The sequence below is a fragment of the Cryptomeria japonica genome, chromosome 11, assembly GCF_030272615.1.
Source record: "Cryptomeria japonica chromosome 11, Sugi_1.0, whole genome shotgun sequence".
In the NCBI taxonomy this organism is placed as follows: domain Eukaryota; kingdom Viridiplantae; phylum Streptophyta; class Pinopsida; order Cupressales; family Cupressaceae; genus Cryptomeria; species Cryptomeria japonica.
In genome coordinates this window covers 589856054-589874866 of record NC_081415.1, presented here as the reverse complement: position 1 = coordinate 589874866, position 18813 = coordinate 589856054, and the positions used below count along the sequence as shown (strand labels likewise).

At 31.6% G+C, this 18813-nt stretch overlaps 1 protein-coding gene across 1 annotated transcript; it reads left to right on the top strand.

The window, feature by feature from the left end:
• The first annotated feature begins 5757 nt into the window (after nucleotides 1-5757).
• On the top strand, nucleotides 5758-8974 carry LOC131077325 (heavy metal-associated isoprenylated plant protein 7). The gene is made up of 5 exons (XM_058014803.2): nucleotides 5758-5991; nucleotides 6118-6238; nucleotides 6343-6536; nucleotides 6659-6746; nucleotides 8101-8974. The coding sequence occupies exons 1-5, from the start codon at nucleotides 5983-5985 to the stop codon at nucleotides 8616-8618; spliced, it is 930 nt and encodes a 309-aa protein (XP_057870786.1). The 5' UTR covers nucleotides 5758-5982; the 3' UTR covers nucleotides 8619-8974.
• Nucleotides 8975-18813: the final 9839 nt, after the last annotated feature.

Here is an 18813-nt window from a genome sequence, read left to right as displayed (position 1 = left end):
TCCCTCCCACTCCCCCCTCTCCCTCTCCCTCTCCCTAATATCATATACTAATTTATTTATAAATTAATATATCAATAAACAATAGATTAATTATGTGCAAATTTAGTTAGTGAATTTACTTATTAAAATTGGATATCCGATTGTACCGGATGGATCCGATTTTATCAGATATTCAATTTTTGTTGTAAAAATCTCAAATTTCAAATTTTGGCACAGGAATTCTTTGGGATTTGTCTTGGAAGTGACAAGCCTAGAAAGTCAACTGAAAAAATGTGTTTTTCAGTATTTCTTGATTTTCTAGACTTTACATTAGTGGCTGATGACTTTTTTGTAGCCAAAATTGATAAAACGAAAAGTGTTTTTTAAGGACGTTCCCAGCTTTCCAACAATATAAGGCTTGTCTTATTTCGACTTTAATAAATAATAATTATTTATTTTCTAATTGAATTCTGACAATAGTCCTGATTGATAGACTGATTGAAAAACACTCATAATCTGAAACATGCATCACATCCTATGCTTCATCTACTATAGGGAAAAAAAAAATTTTAAAAATTCATAAGGTTTTGACCAAGTTAAGGTGGTTAGACGTAGGAGTTTCTGAAAAGTTGTAGTAAAAAATTCATAAATAATTATTTATTTTATAAAAAATTATAAAAAAATATGTGTCACATCCAGAAATGAGTCTAATAATTATATTATAATAATATAAAAAAATATTATGATTTAATTGTGATTAGGGTGGTCAGAAATACATCTACTTCTTATCTTTTTCTTGAAATTTTAGTACCACTGCATTGAAATTTGAAATTTTCATCAAATAGGATTTTTTTTTTCAAAAAACAACTAGTAGCTTATAAACTACATTCAATTTTCTATAGATTCTCTTCTTACATATTTTAAAAATAACATGTTCACAACTTATTCAAATTTTCATGTCAAGTTGCATAACTCTGATTTTCTAAAATTTCATTGCTACTTAAGGGTTTGTTTTGGCACACCATGATCTTGCACATACTCATATGGAATGTATGGGATATTGTATATGAGCGAATAATGTAATATTCATTGGAGCAGAGGATTTGGTTGATCATTGGCGATCGAGTTGAGATTGTGGAAGAGATTTTAGGCCTTCGGTATTGAGCTTAATTGAAACTGTACTCAGGCATGGGAGATGCTACACTTGCGGTTCAATCTTCATTCTGGATTGTTGTCCGATGTTTTATGTAGTTAGTGAGACTCCTTTTGTGATGAGCAGTGTGCTCTAGGCTGTTGGCCTTCTTGCATGTGCAGGCCCCTCATTGTAATATTTATTCATCTGATCAATGGATAGATATTGTGGGTCACCAATCCCACCGTAGTTTTTCCTCTTTGAGGTTTTCCACGTATAAAACTATGGTGTTATGGTGTTCATCTTTGTGTTTACATTATTGCTTATTGTTATATGCTTTTATGTTTACCGGTTTCCGAGTTGTTGTATTAATAAGGTTAAAATTCTCCATTCCGGTAGAACATTGATTCACCCCCCTCTCAGTGTTCTTGGTTTCCAACAAAATCAACATCACTGCCACACCTTACAACCATATAATAGCCAAAAGTCACAATACCAAGTATAAACCAATGAGCCCCAATATCACAAGGCATAGCACATCTTGCTTAACATGCCAAAGGCAATAGTCAAATTTTAATAAAAAATACAAAAAATCAATTTAAATCAACAATACAATCCCGATATGCCTCAGGACACTCAAAACACTCTAGCACAGCCTCTACACAGACAATGAGAATAGACTTAAATCTAACTGAGACATCCAAAATTGAGACAGAGATCAAAGGCGCATATTAGCGCCTTTACTCCGCGGAGTAGCGCCTTCGTTATTTACTTTAGCGCATATAAGAAACAATTTAGCACTTTTATATAACAGTATAACACATTTACTTAATGAAATGACACATTTGCAAGAAGGTTTAGTACATACATATCATAGCAACACATTCGTTAAATGAAATAGCGCTTCCATCAAACAGATTAACACATATATTAAATAGAACAACACTTTTAGTAAAAACATTAGGGCATACATTTAAATATCACATTTTCTAAGAAGACTCAAAAAACGGAAAACAAAAAATACGACAAGGAATTAAATCATAGAGTCAATATAAAATGTCGGAAATACAATCAAAAGAGTCACAATGATAGATAAGAACTACAGGGACAACCTAAATTAAAAAAATGAAATCAATATATGATATAAATCGAAGCTTTCACACAGAGACTCCCAACCATTGAATGGGAAATCAAACTCACAGAGGGCATTATTAGAACTTTTTCATGGATAGAAAATACAAATCAAACCAAAACATTGCATACAATCCCTCTCATACAAAGGTAAGACACTCAAGCATACCAAGGATACCCACTACAGACACAGAGACATCTTGAAAGCCATTCACGGCTAAATCAATAAAACAATTCTATAACTTTATACATATAATCCCAAACCATATTCTATATTCTATAATAATATTTTTCAACTATTTCCCAAAATTTACCTGGCAAACAATCTTTCTCATAGTTACAGAGTAGACAATCTCCCAAAAATTGAAAATGCACAAGAGAAAATCCTCCGACTTGGAAAATGTAGAGAAGGTCTATGAAATTTGATGAAGAACAATCCACATCCAAATCCCAGCCAAAGCCAATATTCCAATCAAAATCCAAAATCCAAGCATCAACAATGAAAAATTCTTTCTGGAAGCCAACCCAAGCGAATGCACAAAAAACTCAATATAGAAAATCAAAGCCAAACTATAAAAAAATGTCGGCCAATAGAAATAATCAATTAAAATATATTTCTTACCAACCTTCTCAAAACCCAAGGTAAGAATAATAAAATATTATTTAATCAACTTACCCCAAAATCACAACAATAGAAAAATAGTGTAGGTAAGGAATATAATATTTAATTAACTCAATTAGATAAAAAGAAATAATAATAAACAACCACGACTAATTTAAACCATGGGCACAATTAAATATAAGAGCTCATTAATAAAATAACCAAAGGTATATAAGTAAATACCCAAATTAATAAATAATAAATATCCAATAATCATGAAATTAATAATATAAAATCTCTTATTAACATTAAATATTAATATCAATTATTTATTTAATTTATTATTATAAACTATGTAAATCCATTAAATTAATTTAACATTATTAAACTATATAAATCAATTTGTTAATTAATATTTTAATTAACCAATAATCATAACATTACAAACCAATCCATCATAGGTTAATTCAAGAGACCACTTGACGCTAAACAACAACTTACACCATGACACTAAACTGACAAGGGTAATCAACTTAAACCTAGAGTATAAAATGGGTTTTCATGTCATCTCCGATCTTGCCATTGGGATGAAGACACGCTCAGACCTGTGAAGCCAGGTGGAGTTGATGTCTGGTACCTGCAAACATGTCATCACCAAAACATGCGCGACAACATATACAATAACGTATATCATAAAATAGACAGACAAGTGAAGAGAATCACAACATCATATCATGCTCGCAATGAGTGATATGACATCGTCTCTATCAGGAATACAATAATAAATAGTCACAACAATCATAGCATCAACTCATCCAATATAATCATGAAATAGGGTTAGTACATCATAAGATGTCATCAAATCACCATAGCCAAATATAAATCACACATATAAAATGAGTACATATAAGAGTCCATCATCATAATAATCTATGAATGTGATCATCCACAGGAAATCATAATGTCAAGTGCAAATATAATATGTCTATTATCCATAATCTATCACATAAGCTTTGGACTTCCTCTTATTACTCACATTGGGATATAAATACAACTCTCAAGAAAATTAGACGCACATCCTTGATCTATGTCTTGTTCTTGCTAATAGTGAATAGGGGAAGCATATGCCCCTTCTTGTAAACAAAATAAATATTTTTTTAATGAAATATGTTGTTCATATTCGATGTTCAAATGGTGCTACATGGGTGTGTTTGGGTGCATGTACGCAAAGTCTAGATAGTTGTGTGTAATTGTTGTAGGTTGATGATTATCTTAGAATATAAATTATCATAGATTATAAGAAAGGGAAGCCATGGGTTTGCTTTCTCATAATTCAAAATGAAAATCCTAGACAACCAAAATTAAAAACGACTTACATCAAAATAAAAACTAAAACTAAAGGAGCCCCTTAAAAAAAAAGAAAAAGAAAAATTAGAATTAAATTCTCCATAATGAGATCCCCTATCAATTTTATATAGATCACCAAAGTTGTCAGTAGCATTGGGCTGCATAAAATATCTTATAACCTTGACTCCTTTCTGTTTGATTTAATATAAATAACCAGGGAGATGCTTATATCTGGCATACTTGAAGTACTTTTTATGAATTGATTAAATTAGTTATGAGTACTCTCTAAGGCCTGGTTAAATGCTCCCGTCATCTCCCCTGGGAAGAATAATGCAACTACTGTACCAACTGTTTGCAAATGATACTAAACAATTCATTGTTAAAGCTGCCTTACCTGGGAACTATAAAACTGACCTGTATAACATTGGCTTTTGGAGACATTTTTTGGGTGCAAATCTACACCATTGATTCCATTTAGTTGCCCGCACGTACCAGATGTATGAGAGTTCCTCGGGAGGAATAAGCCCTGCTTTGTTTATTATTATATCTCCACATTCTGGTACAATTAGGTTGCACATTGCAGTTTTTCTTCTTGTCTTTGATAATAATTACAATGGCAAGCACATGGCCATGCTCAAATCACTAATACGGCCTTAAAAAACAATTTATAGATTTGGGTAGGTTTCAATTCTTTAAAAAATTCAGGGAATTGAGTTTGAATTTGGAAATCAAAGAGGTAATAAGGTTTTACAATATTAAATAATTTAGATCGTCTATATGTTCCACTTAAGTAAATGTTTAATTCTTATTGACAGCAGCTGCTGAAGATCAAAGAAACTTAAATCTTATCAGAAAAGCTCTAATACCATCTTTAAATTTATCCATATTAAAACAAATAAGATTTTAAGATAAGAAACAACTTTAAAATGGAATGTTGAATTTATGACTGTTCAATTCTAATTGACAACACCCACTAAAAAAAGTAAAAATCAAATAAGACCCAATTACAAATACATCAATATATTCTTATATTACTATTTTAAAAAAAGAAATTTTGAAGTTTTAGAAAGCAAATGTAGCAAGATTGGAATGTGAAATGACTTGACATACATGCTTTCAGGATGAAGATAAGGTAAAAAGACCTTAAGAACAGTGACATACATGCTTTCATGCATTGCACTTACAAGTCAGTATTTAGTATTTGTATCAGGTTGAAATTCATTAGGAATGGCTTATTAGGGTTAAATTCAATGGAATTGTAAGCCCTAGAGGCCCACAAAAAACAATACTTTTTTTAAAACTTTTTATTGTTTATTGATATAAGGCCAACCAAATTAGACCAAATGTTTTTGGATCTAAATTTTTTAGTTTGGTTTGTGTCTTTTCATTGAAGATAGCTTTAGGGAAAGATTCTCGTGGGAAATCAGCCCTAACAAAAATATAGGAGAAGTGAAATAGAGCAATATTAAAAATGGTAACATTGACTTTATAAATAAATATTATTTACATATATCTATAAACAAATGCAGAAAAACCTTCAAGTCGAAGAAATTCCTTTATGGCCGCTACACCTTCCCATACACTATTTTTATCTTCAATTAATTAATCTTTGCCATAAACAGTATTATGTTAAGTTGATGCCCATATACAGTATATATAACAGCCTGCCTCCATCTAAATCCTTCCCCCCTCTCTCTGCTCTGCTCGTTGGCTATGCATATCTAGCCTTGAGTTTTTAGACATCTCCAACTTTCACAAGTTTTTGTTGTGATTTATAGAAGAGGCTTCTGCAATGGGAGAGGTACTACTGACGTTTTTTCAGTGTGTTAGTTTGCTTCAATCTTGATGATCTACATCAATCTAAACCAGTTCTTTTTAGGATAGATGTTTGATGTGCTATACTACATATGTTGAACGTTTGTAACAGGAGAAAAAGGATGAATTGAAGGAGAATAAGGAGGAGAAGATTGAACCAGTTGTATTGAAGGTTGATATGCATTGTTTAGGTTGTGCTGGTAAAGTTAAAAGATCCATCAAGACTTATAAAGGTCGGTTCTAAACTCTCTGAGTTGCTTCTCTGCAATTCTTAGACATTATGTATTCATTGATTTTATTATCAGTCTAGGACTCATGATCTGTTTTGTTAATGCAGGGGTAGAAGATATGCTGTTTGATATGAAGCTCAATACAGTGACTGTGAAGGGTAATGTAGATCCTTTGAAGTTACGTGAGAGAGTGCAGAAGAAGAGTGGAAGAAGAACAGAGATCTTATCTCCATTGCCCAAGAAGGAGAATGTGGAGGAGAAAGAAAAGGTTGAAGATAAGGGAAAAGATAAAAAACCAGAGGTATTTCTGTTTTATAAAACCAAAGTCCTGAGTTTGTTTATGCTGGAGTTGTTTGATAACATTTTGGAATGTATTTTGTTCCTTCCTCAATTGCTTTCTCTCTGTCTGTCTCTCTGTTGCAGAAAGTTCCAGTAACAGTTGTGCTGAAGGTTTGGATGCACTGTGATGGCTGTGCTCAACAAGTGCAGAGGATTATTCTGAAAATGAAAGGTATAATTATAGTGAAATTCACTGGAATACATGTAAAAGACACCATTAATGCATGTATTACCGTAATTTAGAGTTTTAATGAATAGGTTGACTGTAAAATCATTCAGGCCTGAAAGGCTTGTACTATGGATTATATTCAAAAGAGCAATCAGATTTATATGTTGGACAAATTTTGGTTATAGATTAATAAGGTATTGAGTATCTCTTTGATAGAAATGTCAAATTTAGGAACCTGTAGATCTAGAGCATATTCCATGTAGAGCTGTAATTACACAACTGTACTGCTTTGTTGGAGTCATAAATTATGAAATTTGAAATGAATCAAAGGGTAATTTAATTTGATTTGTTGAGTATAAGTTGTGAGGGTGATGGTATGTTGTTGGATTAAGTTATTTGTCAAGGTTCGAAATTTCAGAGGTATGATATAAAAGATGAGGTTGAGATCGTGTCTAACCCCACAGTTTTTAGTAACAAAATATATTCATAAAATAATACAAAATCCTCTATTTTAAAAAATTATATGAAAACTTCTTCATAAATGAGTGGACTGTAGGAAAATTAGGCCTGAAAGGCTGCTGCTGTGAAGAATATTCAAATCAGCAGGAAGTTCTGAGTGTCATACATACTTTCGGGTACAGTTCAACATGTTTGCTGTGTTGAGAATCTAGGTGATTTTTCCTTTAGTTTTAGGCCTGCTGCTGTGAAGAATATTCAAATCAGCAGGAAGTTCTGAGTGTCATACATACTTTCGGGTACAGTTCAACATGTTTGCTGTGTTGAGAATCTAGGTGATTTTTCCTTTAGTTTTAGGCCTGTGTAGATTTTAGAGCACCGCTTAAAGCTTCAATCACATAAGAGTATGTTTTGAAATCACTCAAATTTAGATTTTGCCTAGGTAAATGGACTGCAAAACAATTCAGACCTGAAAGGCTGCCATTTTGAAGAATCTTACATCAGCAGGCAGTACTTAATATTATTTTTTTGGCTTTAGATAACAAGCTTCTGACAGGTTTACTCAACACGAGTGTCATCTACTCTAAAGTCTTAGACACCCATGTATATCCATGTGCACACATGTAGAGCTGTAGTTTCATAGCAGAAATACCAAATCTGATTTGCATATTGTGAGCCTTGAATTAGGGTTTCAGCTGGTAAATAAATTGTATAGTAAACAAACCGAGAAGATAAGATGGGGCAATTCTTAGATATGTACTGAGCTTTCAGATCCTCATTATCATTCTTTTTTATTTATTTTTCTTACAATTCGTTGGAGTTATGGTCATGTACACGTGTCCTACATTGCATCTGGTTTTTATGTTTACTGAACTGACTACAGTCATGTGATCTTCTTCAGGTGTACAGGAAGCTTTTGCTGATTTCACAAACAATAGGGTTATTGTGAAGGGAATGATAGAGCCCAAGAAGCTTGTTGATTATGTATACAGAAAGACAGGGAAACATGCCCAAGTTGTACCACCACCCCCCCCAAAGATAGAAGAAGAGGGTGAAAAGAAACAGGATGGTAAAAAAGAAGCAGAGGAGGTTAAAAAGGATGAGGATAAAAAGGAGGAAGAAAAGAAAGATGATGGTAACAAAAAAGAAGGGGAAGAGAAAAAGGAGGAAGCAAAGACAGATGAAAAAAAGGACAGTGGGGAGGAAGTCAAAAAAGAGGGTGAAAAAGTTGAAGGAGAGGAGAAAAAAGTTGAAGCAGGGAAAGAAGAGGAGAAAAAGACTGGTGGGGAGGAGACAGTCATAGTGAGCACTGTGGAAGAAAAAAAGAATGAATTTAGTGCCCCCAAGTATGTAATTGAACATGTTTATCCTCCTCAGCTATTCAGTGATGAGAACCCAAATGCCTGTTCCATCATGTAGAAGGTGGCCTTTCAACCACCATGCCAGTTGTCATGTCAAGTATGTGTATGTTAGGTGTAGTGAAAATCACTTAGGCAAATTGAGGGAGACATTACAAAAATAATTCTCTTTCCAAGCTCATATTTTTGTGGATGAGCAGAGCCATGTGTACAAATCGGTTAGGTTCCTTAGGAATGTATGTAATCAGGTTATAGACACATCTGAAAGGGTAATTGAAAAATATCCCTGTAAGTTGTAGGAGTCCTTTTGGGAATGTGAAGTTGCATGCCATAAAAGCAAATGCAGAAGTGCTTATGTCAGTATACTTCTAATGTAATGGTTACCTTCATATATCCAAAGTACATTACCTTCATATATCCAAAGTACTTTTGAAATTTCAAAATCTTTATTGTATTTAGATGATTTATTGTTATGTTTCGAGATTTCATTGTGTAAGATTTTGTTTGCATAAACTTTTGGATCACACTTCTTGATCTATCATGAGAATGTAAACGAATATCATAAAATATAAAAATATAGAACTACTTAAATGATTTTATGTAAATCAGAACTCCTTAAATGATGTTTATCAGAACTTCTTAAATGATTTTATTTTATATTAACATATTTATGTTTTGCTGGCTATGGTAGTATTTATGAACTAAGCTTAGACTCAAAAGAATACCTAGGATTCTGCTTGGATATTATTTTTCTAGAATAATATATTTATAATTTTGTTTAAGACCTCATGTTATTAATTTATGTTATATAATTATATTGTAATATTTTTTTTCTTGCAACTGATTATTAAAGATATAAAATGTTTGATGACTAATTTTTATTTTTATTGGTAAAGATAATCAATATAAGATTTTTGAATTTATAAGAAGAAAACTATTTAATAATTTTTAAAAAATAATTGTGTCACTACTTACATCATCATTTGATATTATATTTTGAAATTGATTTTAAATATTAATGTAAAAAATCATAATTAAAAAAATTATAACTAAATATATAACTTTTATTATAAAGTGTACATCATCATTTTTAATTGAAAGTATACATCTTCATTATTGATATCTACATATTTTATTAAATTATATAATAATTTATGTTTGATAAAATATTTAAAGTTAGATTTTTTTGTTATGTAGTTCTTGATTTATTAGTAAACTAAACATAATTAGCTAATAGATTTTGTGAGTATAATCTTTGATTCTAAATATTCATTTTATTATTATGATTTTAATTATGACTATTTGTTAGATGTTGGAAAATCGTATCATATGGGACTCTATAGACAAAATATACATATCTCTAACATTGTTTAAATGGTTGCCACCACTTTTCCACTATCTTGTGATTTGTTTATACTTTCAACAACTTTATCATAAGTCATCAAATTTCATAATCATGACTCATTTTTATCAAATAATTTGTCCCTTCTAATCTTTATATACATTATTTATAAAATTATTTGATTAGAAAGACAAATCCCAATATCTACTACCATTACCATTAGAATTCACAAATTAAAACTTGGAAGACTTTGTAAATCTTATGTAATTATAAAGCTAAAAATTTACATGGTGGAAGATAAGAATTCAAATCATTATAGACTTTGTTTTCTATGTTCAACTTGTTTAGCTGTGTAAGGGTGGACTAACACTTGAATTAGAACATCTTTGTAATTATGCTTTTCTAAAATTTCAGTTGAGTAAAAGCTTTGAAATTAGTAAATGATTACATATAATATTATGTAAATTGGGTTTTTTTGTGTTGTTTTATTCAATTTTATATGTTTATTATAGTTAATTTTTATTATTAGGGTTTAGGGTTTTTGGTGACAGGTTTTCATTTTTATTTATTGTGATAGTTATCAAGTATCCATAAAACAATAGAAGCAACAATAGAATTTAAGATGGTACAATACAAGATTTTATACTATGATTATTATTAATTTTAAAAAAAGAAATAATGTAATACTCAATTTTCATCTATTTCATGGTCCCTTTAAAACTCTAAAAAATGATATTCTAAGAGTAGTGATTGATGTCTTATTTATAGGGACAAAGCACAATAGTTAGTCCCACTTTGTCATCTTAAACCTTGCTTGAAATCCTTAGCTCAAACTAGAATCCTAAAAAAATCACTTCACACCTATTATAATGTTGGAAAAACAAAGTAATTTTGCTTCACCTTTTAGAAGTTAAAATAAAATCATCCAAAGACATCATCTTGCATGCGTGTATCCCTCACTATTAGCTTTCCAAAAGTATAATATGTATTATGTTTTTTAAATATGATCATATATTTTAAAAGATTATAATAAGCATAGTTCCATTGGAAAAAAGTGCTTTATAAACCAGAGATTAGAAAAAATAATAAAATGCCCCCAAAAATGGCGTATGCTAAGAAAAATAGGTTTGAAATTATGTTAGTACTAATTAATAGATTAAAAAAAACAAAAAAACTCATGCAATGCACATTGAAGTGAATTATCTAATTCTAAGAAATTAGAGAAGATTTTAATTGTAGCGAAAACTATGCATTATGGTAGAATATCACTCAATAAAAAATATTACAAAAAAAAAGTGAAAAATAATAAATAATATTTTTTTAAAATTAAAAAAAATATTATTAAATCGACATGAAGATTACCACAACTCACTAATTTACATTGTCCTTCAATTATTGATTGTTTGTTTGATATGCAATTATAAAAAAGTGAATAATGCTTATTTGATGGTCTAATAATGCTAAGTGGGACACATTATTATGCTATAACCTTTATGTTTGAGGCCATCCTTTCATTTTTGCCAACTTAATTATTTGTTGTTGTGAAGAAAAGGCAGAATGAATGTGAGGATGATTCCCACTCTATCATAGTCAATATCATTTTTTGTTGTAACTTATATTGTTTCTGTTTAGGATTCAAAAGTATACTAGTAACCATAATACACAAAGTGACAATAAGTTAATCTTTTAGTTCAATTCTAGTCTAAACGTTTTTTTAAGGTGTATAGTTTTTGGCTTTTTGAGAACTGAAATTTAAATCTCAAGTGCACAATCTTAAATGAATTAAAATTATGTTTTTTTCCCCTTTTTATAGTTTTGAACTCAATATTTGAAGATTATAGATTGAACATATGGCTTACAATTTAACACATGTCTCATTTTTAAAAGGGTTGAAGTTCAAATTTAACATCTAAAATGATAGTGTCTTTGAAGTTCTTTGTAAGTTGTGGTTAAAATCCTAACCATTGATGTTTGGAAACTGAACCGTGGTTCAAAATTGCTTAAATATTTAGGTTTGGTTTGGAATCATTTCATTTTGAAGTTCAAAATCTCAAAAAAGTGAGATAATTTTAGTGTGGAAGGTCAAGAGGTATTGTTGATGTTATTTGAAGACCAAATTTATAATTTGAAGCTTTGAAATTAAGAGATTGAATGTTGTAGTTCATTGCTTAAAGATTGCAATTTTCATTTAGGATTGAAGTCTTTTTTAATAATTAAATATTTGAATAGTAAGGCAAAAATTAAAACTTGGTTGCATGCTTGAAAAGATTGAATCACAAAAGCTAGATAGCAAGAGTTGAAAATGTCAAAATAAGACACCATGAAATATTGGAAATCATGATTGTGCCCCAATCCCGCTCTGAAGATTTCAAGCTTAGATCTCAAATTAAGTAGTTTGAAATATTTTTGTAAGAGAACTAACCACGACTCAAACTTGCCTTGAAATAAAAAGCATATATGATATTTTGCTTGGAAACAATAATTCAACATGATCTCAAAAATGGAAATATTGAGTGTTTTGATATTTCGTAAAATGTTTTGTTCCCTACAAACCGAGTTTTAAGTCATTGAAAATATCTTCCTTTTGCATGTTGGATGGTTTGCACTCAAATTGAACCTAATAATATACATATTCAACAAAAGAAGTCTTAGTAAAATGCTCAAATTTTGAAACTAAAGAAAATAATAATGTTACAAAACTATTGTTATTTTACTATTTGTAGGTTTGCCACAAGTACGTACATTTTCTTTTTCTCTCATCACTAATTCAAATTTACTTCATTAGTACAATGTCACAACAGTGATCCTCTTAATGCACCCAAATGCATGCATTTTCTTTCACTCTCATCACCAATTCAAATCAACTTCATCAGTACAATATTGCTTACATTCTTATAAGATAAGATATAAACAAATGCCAAATAAAACAAAACCATCATTAATCAAGAGATCTCATTCAACACAAGATTCCATATATAATTTTATATTAGAAAACAAACTAATAAAATCATACGAATACACTTTATATTACTCAATATATAACCATTCCAACTTAAAATTTATCTATTAACATAACCATTACACCCACTAATGTCACAACAATGATCCTCTTAATGCGCCCAAATGCATGCATTTTCTTTCAATCTCATCACTAATTCAAATCAACTTCATCAGTACAATATTGCTTATATTCTTATAAGATAAGATATAAACAAATGCCAAATAAAACAAAATCATCATTAATCAAGAGACCTCATTCAACACAAGATTTCATATATAATTTTATATTAGAAAACAAACTAATAAAATCATACGAATACACTTTATATTACTCAATATATAACCATTCCAACTTAAAATTGATCTATTAACATACCCATTACACCTCCACATCATCTTACCAAAAGACACACAAATATATATATCATTACATGAAATACCAACCGAAGGTAGCTCAATCCATACATCAATAATCACTATTGATGTATGAACTGAGCTTAATTTGGTTGATATGTCAATGTCATATAATGATATACATCCATAATCATTATATAACATACCAACCAAAAGAAACTCAATTCATACATCAATAATCACCATCGATGTATGCCCTGAACTTCCTTTGATATCATATAATGATATAGACCCATAATCATTACACCTCATAAGCTCTTTCAATATTGCTATAATTTCATAACAAATAATCTTGTGGCCAACATGAAAGGCCATCTCTAATGTCTTAGAGAATTCATATTTCCTAGTCTGGATAACAATTATAATGGTGTGAGAAGGAATATTTTGATTAGGTAAATAAGGTTAGATTTCCATGAAGTGTTTTGTCTGGTGGTGTTTGGAAAGAGGAGGACAAAGGTGGTACAAAGTTTAATTATATCACGTGGGAGATGAAAAATGTGGGGTCACGAGATCTCGTTGGAGTGCGTTGCATGTGATGTGTGTACGTTGAAGCCCACGCGACGTAAGGCCTTTTTTACCATGGTGGGTCCCACTCTGACTTGGCGCTGACGTGTCAGTTGAATTAAAGGTTGGGAAGTTGCACTGCTTTAGAATACGTTTTCTCTGCCTATTCAGCTTTTGACGTAAGCGCATGCGTGGTGTTGCGTCGTTCATAGTTAGGTTTTTGGCGTATATCCTTTTTTTTCAGAATCCCATAGGTCTTTTATTTGCTTTATAATGCCGTATTTGTCTAATATTGGTCATTAATGGAGAGAAAACGATTTATACCACTTTTTTTCAATGCATGTGTGTAATTGATGTATACTTTTATGGTTTTATACTAGAGTTGAATGAAATGGTCATATGGGTGGTATTTCTGAAAGTTCGAGAATTATCTAATGTTGGATATGGATGGAGACAAAATGTTGTATACTTGTTTTCAATGTAGGTGAGAGTATGATTGATGCATACTTCCATATTTCTACTATAGGGTCATATGGGATGGTCATATGGGTGGTATATAGAAAGTTCAGAAGTTACATAATATTGATTTTGGATGGAGAGATGACGTTTTACACTTCTTTTTTTTCAATGTATGCGTGAGTATCACTGATATATACTTCTATCCTTCTACTATATGGTTGTATGTGATGGTCATATGGGTGGTATTTGGAAAGTATAAAAATGATCTAATATTGATTATGGATGATAGCTAACGTTTTTTTTCTCCAATGCATGTGTGAGATATAAACTTCTACCCTTCTACTCTAGGGTTGTATGGGGTGGCCATATGGGTGGTACTTGGAAAGTTCAGAAATGATCTAATATTGATTATGGATGGAGAGAGAATGTTTTATACTTTTTTTTTTCAATGCATGCGTGAGAATGATTGATGTATACTTCCACCCTTCTACTCTAGAGTTGTATAGGATGGCCATATGGGTGGTACTCAGAAAGTTTGGATATTAGGTGGAATTGAAGATTTTTGAGTGGATTCCATTTCATTTATCATTTTTTAATGGTGTATGTTATGTCTTTTATAAAGTAGTATAAGAGAGTTTTATTGGTTAAAAAAAGAGAAAATTCTTTACGAATCAACAAAAAATCAAAAGAATTATAGAAAATATGGATTTGATATTTTAATTATTCTTTTTTCAATGATGAGTTGTTCTAACATTTAAATGGGAAACTTGATAAACATAATTCGTGGACAAATAAGGTTAATAACACATTATTTTGGATAAATAAAATTAATTGCCAAATTTATTCCATGTCAATTTTATTAGTTTTTGTCTTGAAAATAATTATATATATTGAATTTTTAATTATGGTAAACATGGCCAATAGATTTTGATTAATTGTGGTAAATAATGGCCAATACATTTTGATTATCTTTTTAATAGTTTTCATTATGATATTTGAATATTTAAAGAAGCTCTTTTTACCAAATAATACAAAAGCAAAGAATTTTGTTGAATTTTGATTCGAGAAAATATTGTGGACCCTTATCATCGTCACTGCATTGATTAAATATATGCTTTATTATTTTTTTGGCATGCAAACAAATTATAACCAATTGCACCAAACATAAACATCATATTCTATTTTATAATCTTTAGAGTGCAAATAAATTCCTTCACATTCAACATATCAATTATTCAAATTATAGTTTCCACAAATCTTCTTTTTTTTTTTCTTTTTTTTTTTCATTTTTTGCATTGTAAATTATGTAGAGCAAATAATGAAACAAAGTGCTAATGTTTTTCCTATTTTTTTTAGTATTTCAAAATTTCTTATATGCTTAGAAATTCTTCTCCAATATAGATGAATAAAAAAACTTAGAATAGTAATTTAAAAATAACTATAATATTTGCACTTGTAGAGAACATGAAACTAATACACATTTTCAACACACGCCGTATGTCTAACCTCAATTATGTAATACAAGAAAAGATTGAAAAATGAAATAGATTGGACAATAAAATGTTCAATGAAACTCATAACCATTCATCCATTTATCAAAATGTGATACTATAGAACATGAGATGCCACTGAGAGGGGGGTTGAATCAGTGGTTATCAATATTTTCAACCTTTTAAACCTGACTATGTGTATCAGATAGCAGTTCAAACACTAAGTGAATATATCGGTTGGACAAGGAAGAGATTAAGATGCAAGCACACACAAAGACATATCACATAACACCAGATATACGAGGAAAACCCAATGCGGGAAAAACCTCGATGAGAAATCTTGTTGGAGTCTACTACTCCAATCCAGCCTCATAATGAACAACTGTATTACAATGATTTAGGGCACCAACCCAAGGAGCACCAACCCCTGCATCGAGCACCAACTTAGTGATATACAATATGATAAATCTTAAGACAAATAAGAGCACCTTGTTACAAATGTGTTTTGTAACCCCTACGAATAATCTCTCTGTCGGTTTCACTCCTCTACTTTACCACTTGAATCCTCTTTCTATCACTCTACCTCTTCTCCGTCGGTTCACTTTTCTCTGACTCACTGCCTCTTGTCACTACCAGTACTTTACTCACTCTCTCTGACTTTTCGGCTACTCAGCCTCTGTCATGTCTGACCTCTTCTCACTCTCTCTCTGCTCTTCTTTGCTCACTGCTACTGCCTTACCGGTTCAGGCTCTATTGGTTGAATGAACTGTCAGACCATGGACATGGCTACCAGTTACTCTACTTACCGATTTAAGCCTTCTTACCAGTTCTCTCTTCAAGCACTCAATCACTTCAATGTTCTTCGATGAAATCTCTGATTGATTAACTCTCTGATGCACACTCACACATTCTTATCCAACATCACAACATCATCAGCTCTGATCTTTTATCTGCACATTTATCTTTTTTCTTTCCCACCAAAAACATCAATTCAACTTTGGCACGCTAGGGTTTCTTCACCAACCGTGAACCATGTCAAATCATATATGATCTTGCTTGGGGATTGACAACCTGCAACAGATCAACCATCACAACCAATTTCGCTACTTCCAATACACGTTTTCTATATTTAGCAAACTGACCCTGTTCACCGACCTTGACTTTGTCAATCACAGTGAATGATCTAGTTGTTTCCTTCTATAGTCGAGTTTGCACTTGGACACCCTGCATCGATCATTGACATCAAGGAATCAGATCTCTATCCTTCACTCTGCCTTGAGTCGCACACCTCTGTAACTAACGCGTGATTTCTATAGTTGACATTTAATGTCGATCCAATCACCAACTACCTGATGAATACTAAGAGGAGGGGATGAATTAGTATGCCAAAAATCTTAAACAAACTCTTAAGCAGTTTAACTGCAGACCGGTGTAGTAGATTAAACAATAAACCGATTAAAACATAAATAAGCCAAATAGAAAATAAAGCATTCACCCATAGAAGTGCAATCACCATAACACAAGATGTTTTGACATGGAAACCCAAATGGGAAAAACCATGGTGAGTAAAACTCACAAGTCAACTATCTGCAGAATAGTAACTAGACCGGTTAAGGTTATACTGGTTAAGGCCTTACAATCTTCTTCACCAGAACAAATCCTGTTAGGAATCCAGATCTCTGTTAGGAGATAAGTCCTACTAAAGACTACCCCATTAGAGGATTTCAGATCCACAACTGTGAACCACCTTGTTAGAGAATTTTAAATAGGCTTGGCTCGGCCTACCCGGTTAAGGGTTTCAGACTCATCAAAGATATTAGTAATCAACAAGTGAATGATCTATATAGTAGCACAAAATGCTTGATCAGATCCTTGGCAGCTCCTTGTTAATGCATTCCAGCATTACTTCAGTCTTTTGTATTTCACACTCTCTATCTCTGTTATGTGAGACCTTTTCTCACGCAGACCTTATCTTCGTTCGCACACTTCAACCTTTTAAAACCCTAGACATGATGTCCTCATATAGGAACTTGATTTCATGTCGGTCCAATAAGATTAGACTACAATTTCCTAGGTACAATGCATCTAGACACATTTGGTAACACGACACAGAAACATCGCCAAAGTGTCGGTGGATGATAGCTTATCACACATTATACCGGTTAACAAAGTATACTGATTATCGGTTGACAAGTGAAGACTGGAAAACTAGAACATAGTGTTCCAATCAAAAGATTAACTATCGCTCAGGGTCTCCATTCCGCTTTGAGATCTTCATACCACTTGGGGTCTTCGGTCATGCTTTGACTAGTAAGCATCTTTTTGCAAAACACCGGTAGTCTTCAACAAAAAAAGACTATACATTTAATGACATGCAATACCGGTTGAGAATAACGCATACATTAATAAGTGTGTGTCCATCAATGACAATCACAACTAATTATCATAAAATACTAACAATCTCCCCCTTTGGCATTGATGGCAACACTTAGGAAAATTTTGACATCTAAGTGCTTACAAAACAAAAGCAGATGCCATAATCAAAATTACTCCCCCTAAGCATATACACTACTTCCTTTGCAAAAAAAAAATTACGAGTATGAAATTGTAATGCTCGCCAAAATTTTAATTTTAATATACACTACTCCCCCTTTGCCAACAATGACAAAGTAATGCAAAATATTCCCTTGTTTGCATAATATAAAAATAGAGTATGTGTTCATGACAATAAAGAGTAAATTTTTTTGAAAAGAGACTTAAAGGTTTGCATAAAAATTTTCATGTCTGAAGACCATGACTCAAGAAGTGAGGCAGCAATTTCACTCTCCGTCTTCATCTAGAAGGCTAATTCTTCCAATGCATCGATGGTGCTCATCTCATGTGTCACAGTAATAGCTTCCAAGTTCAGGAAGCACTTTTGAAGAACTTGCAATTTTGGCAATAGGAGCAACTGAAGCACCTGCAGATCTCGAGTCCGATTGCAGATTTCTGAGTCAAGCTTCGCAATCTGATGCTGGTGAGTATGAACAGTTTGTCCATATACTGTG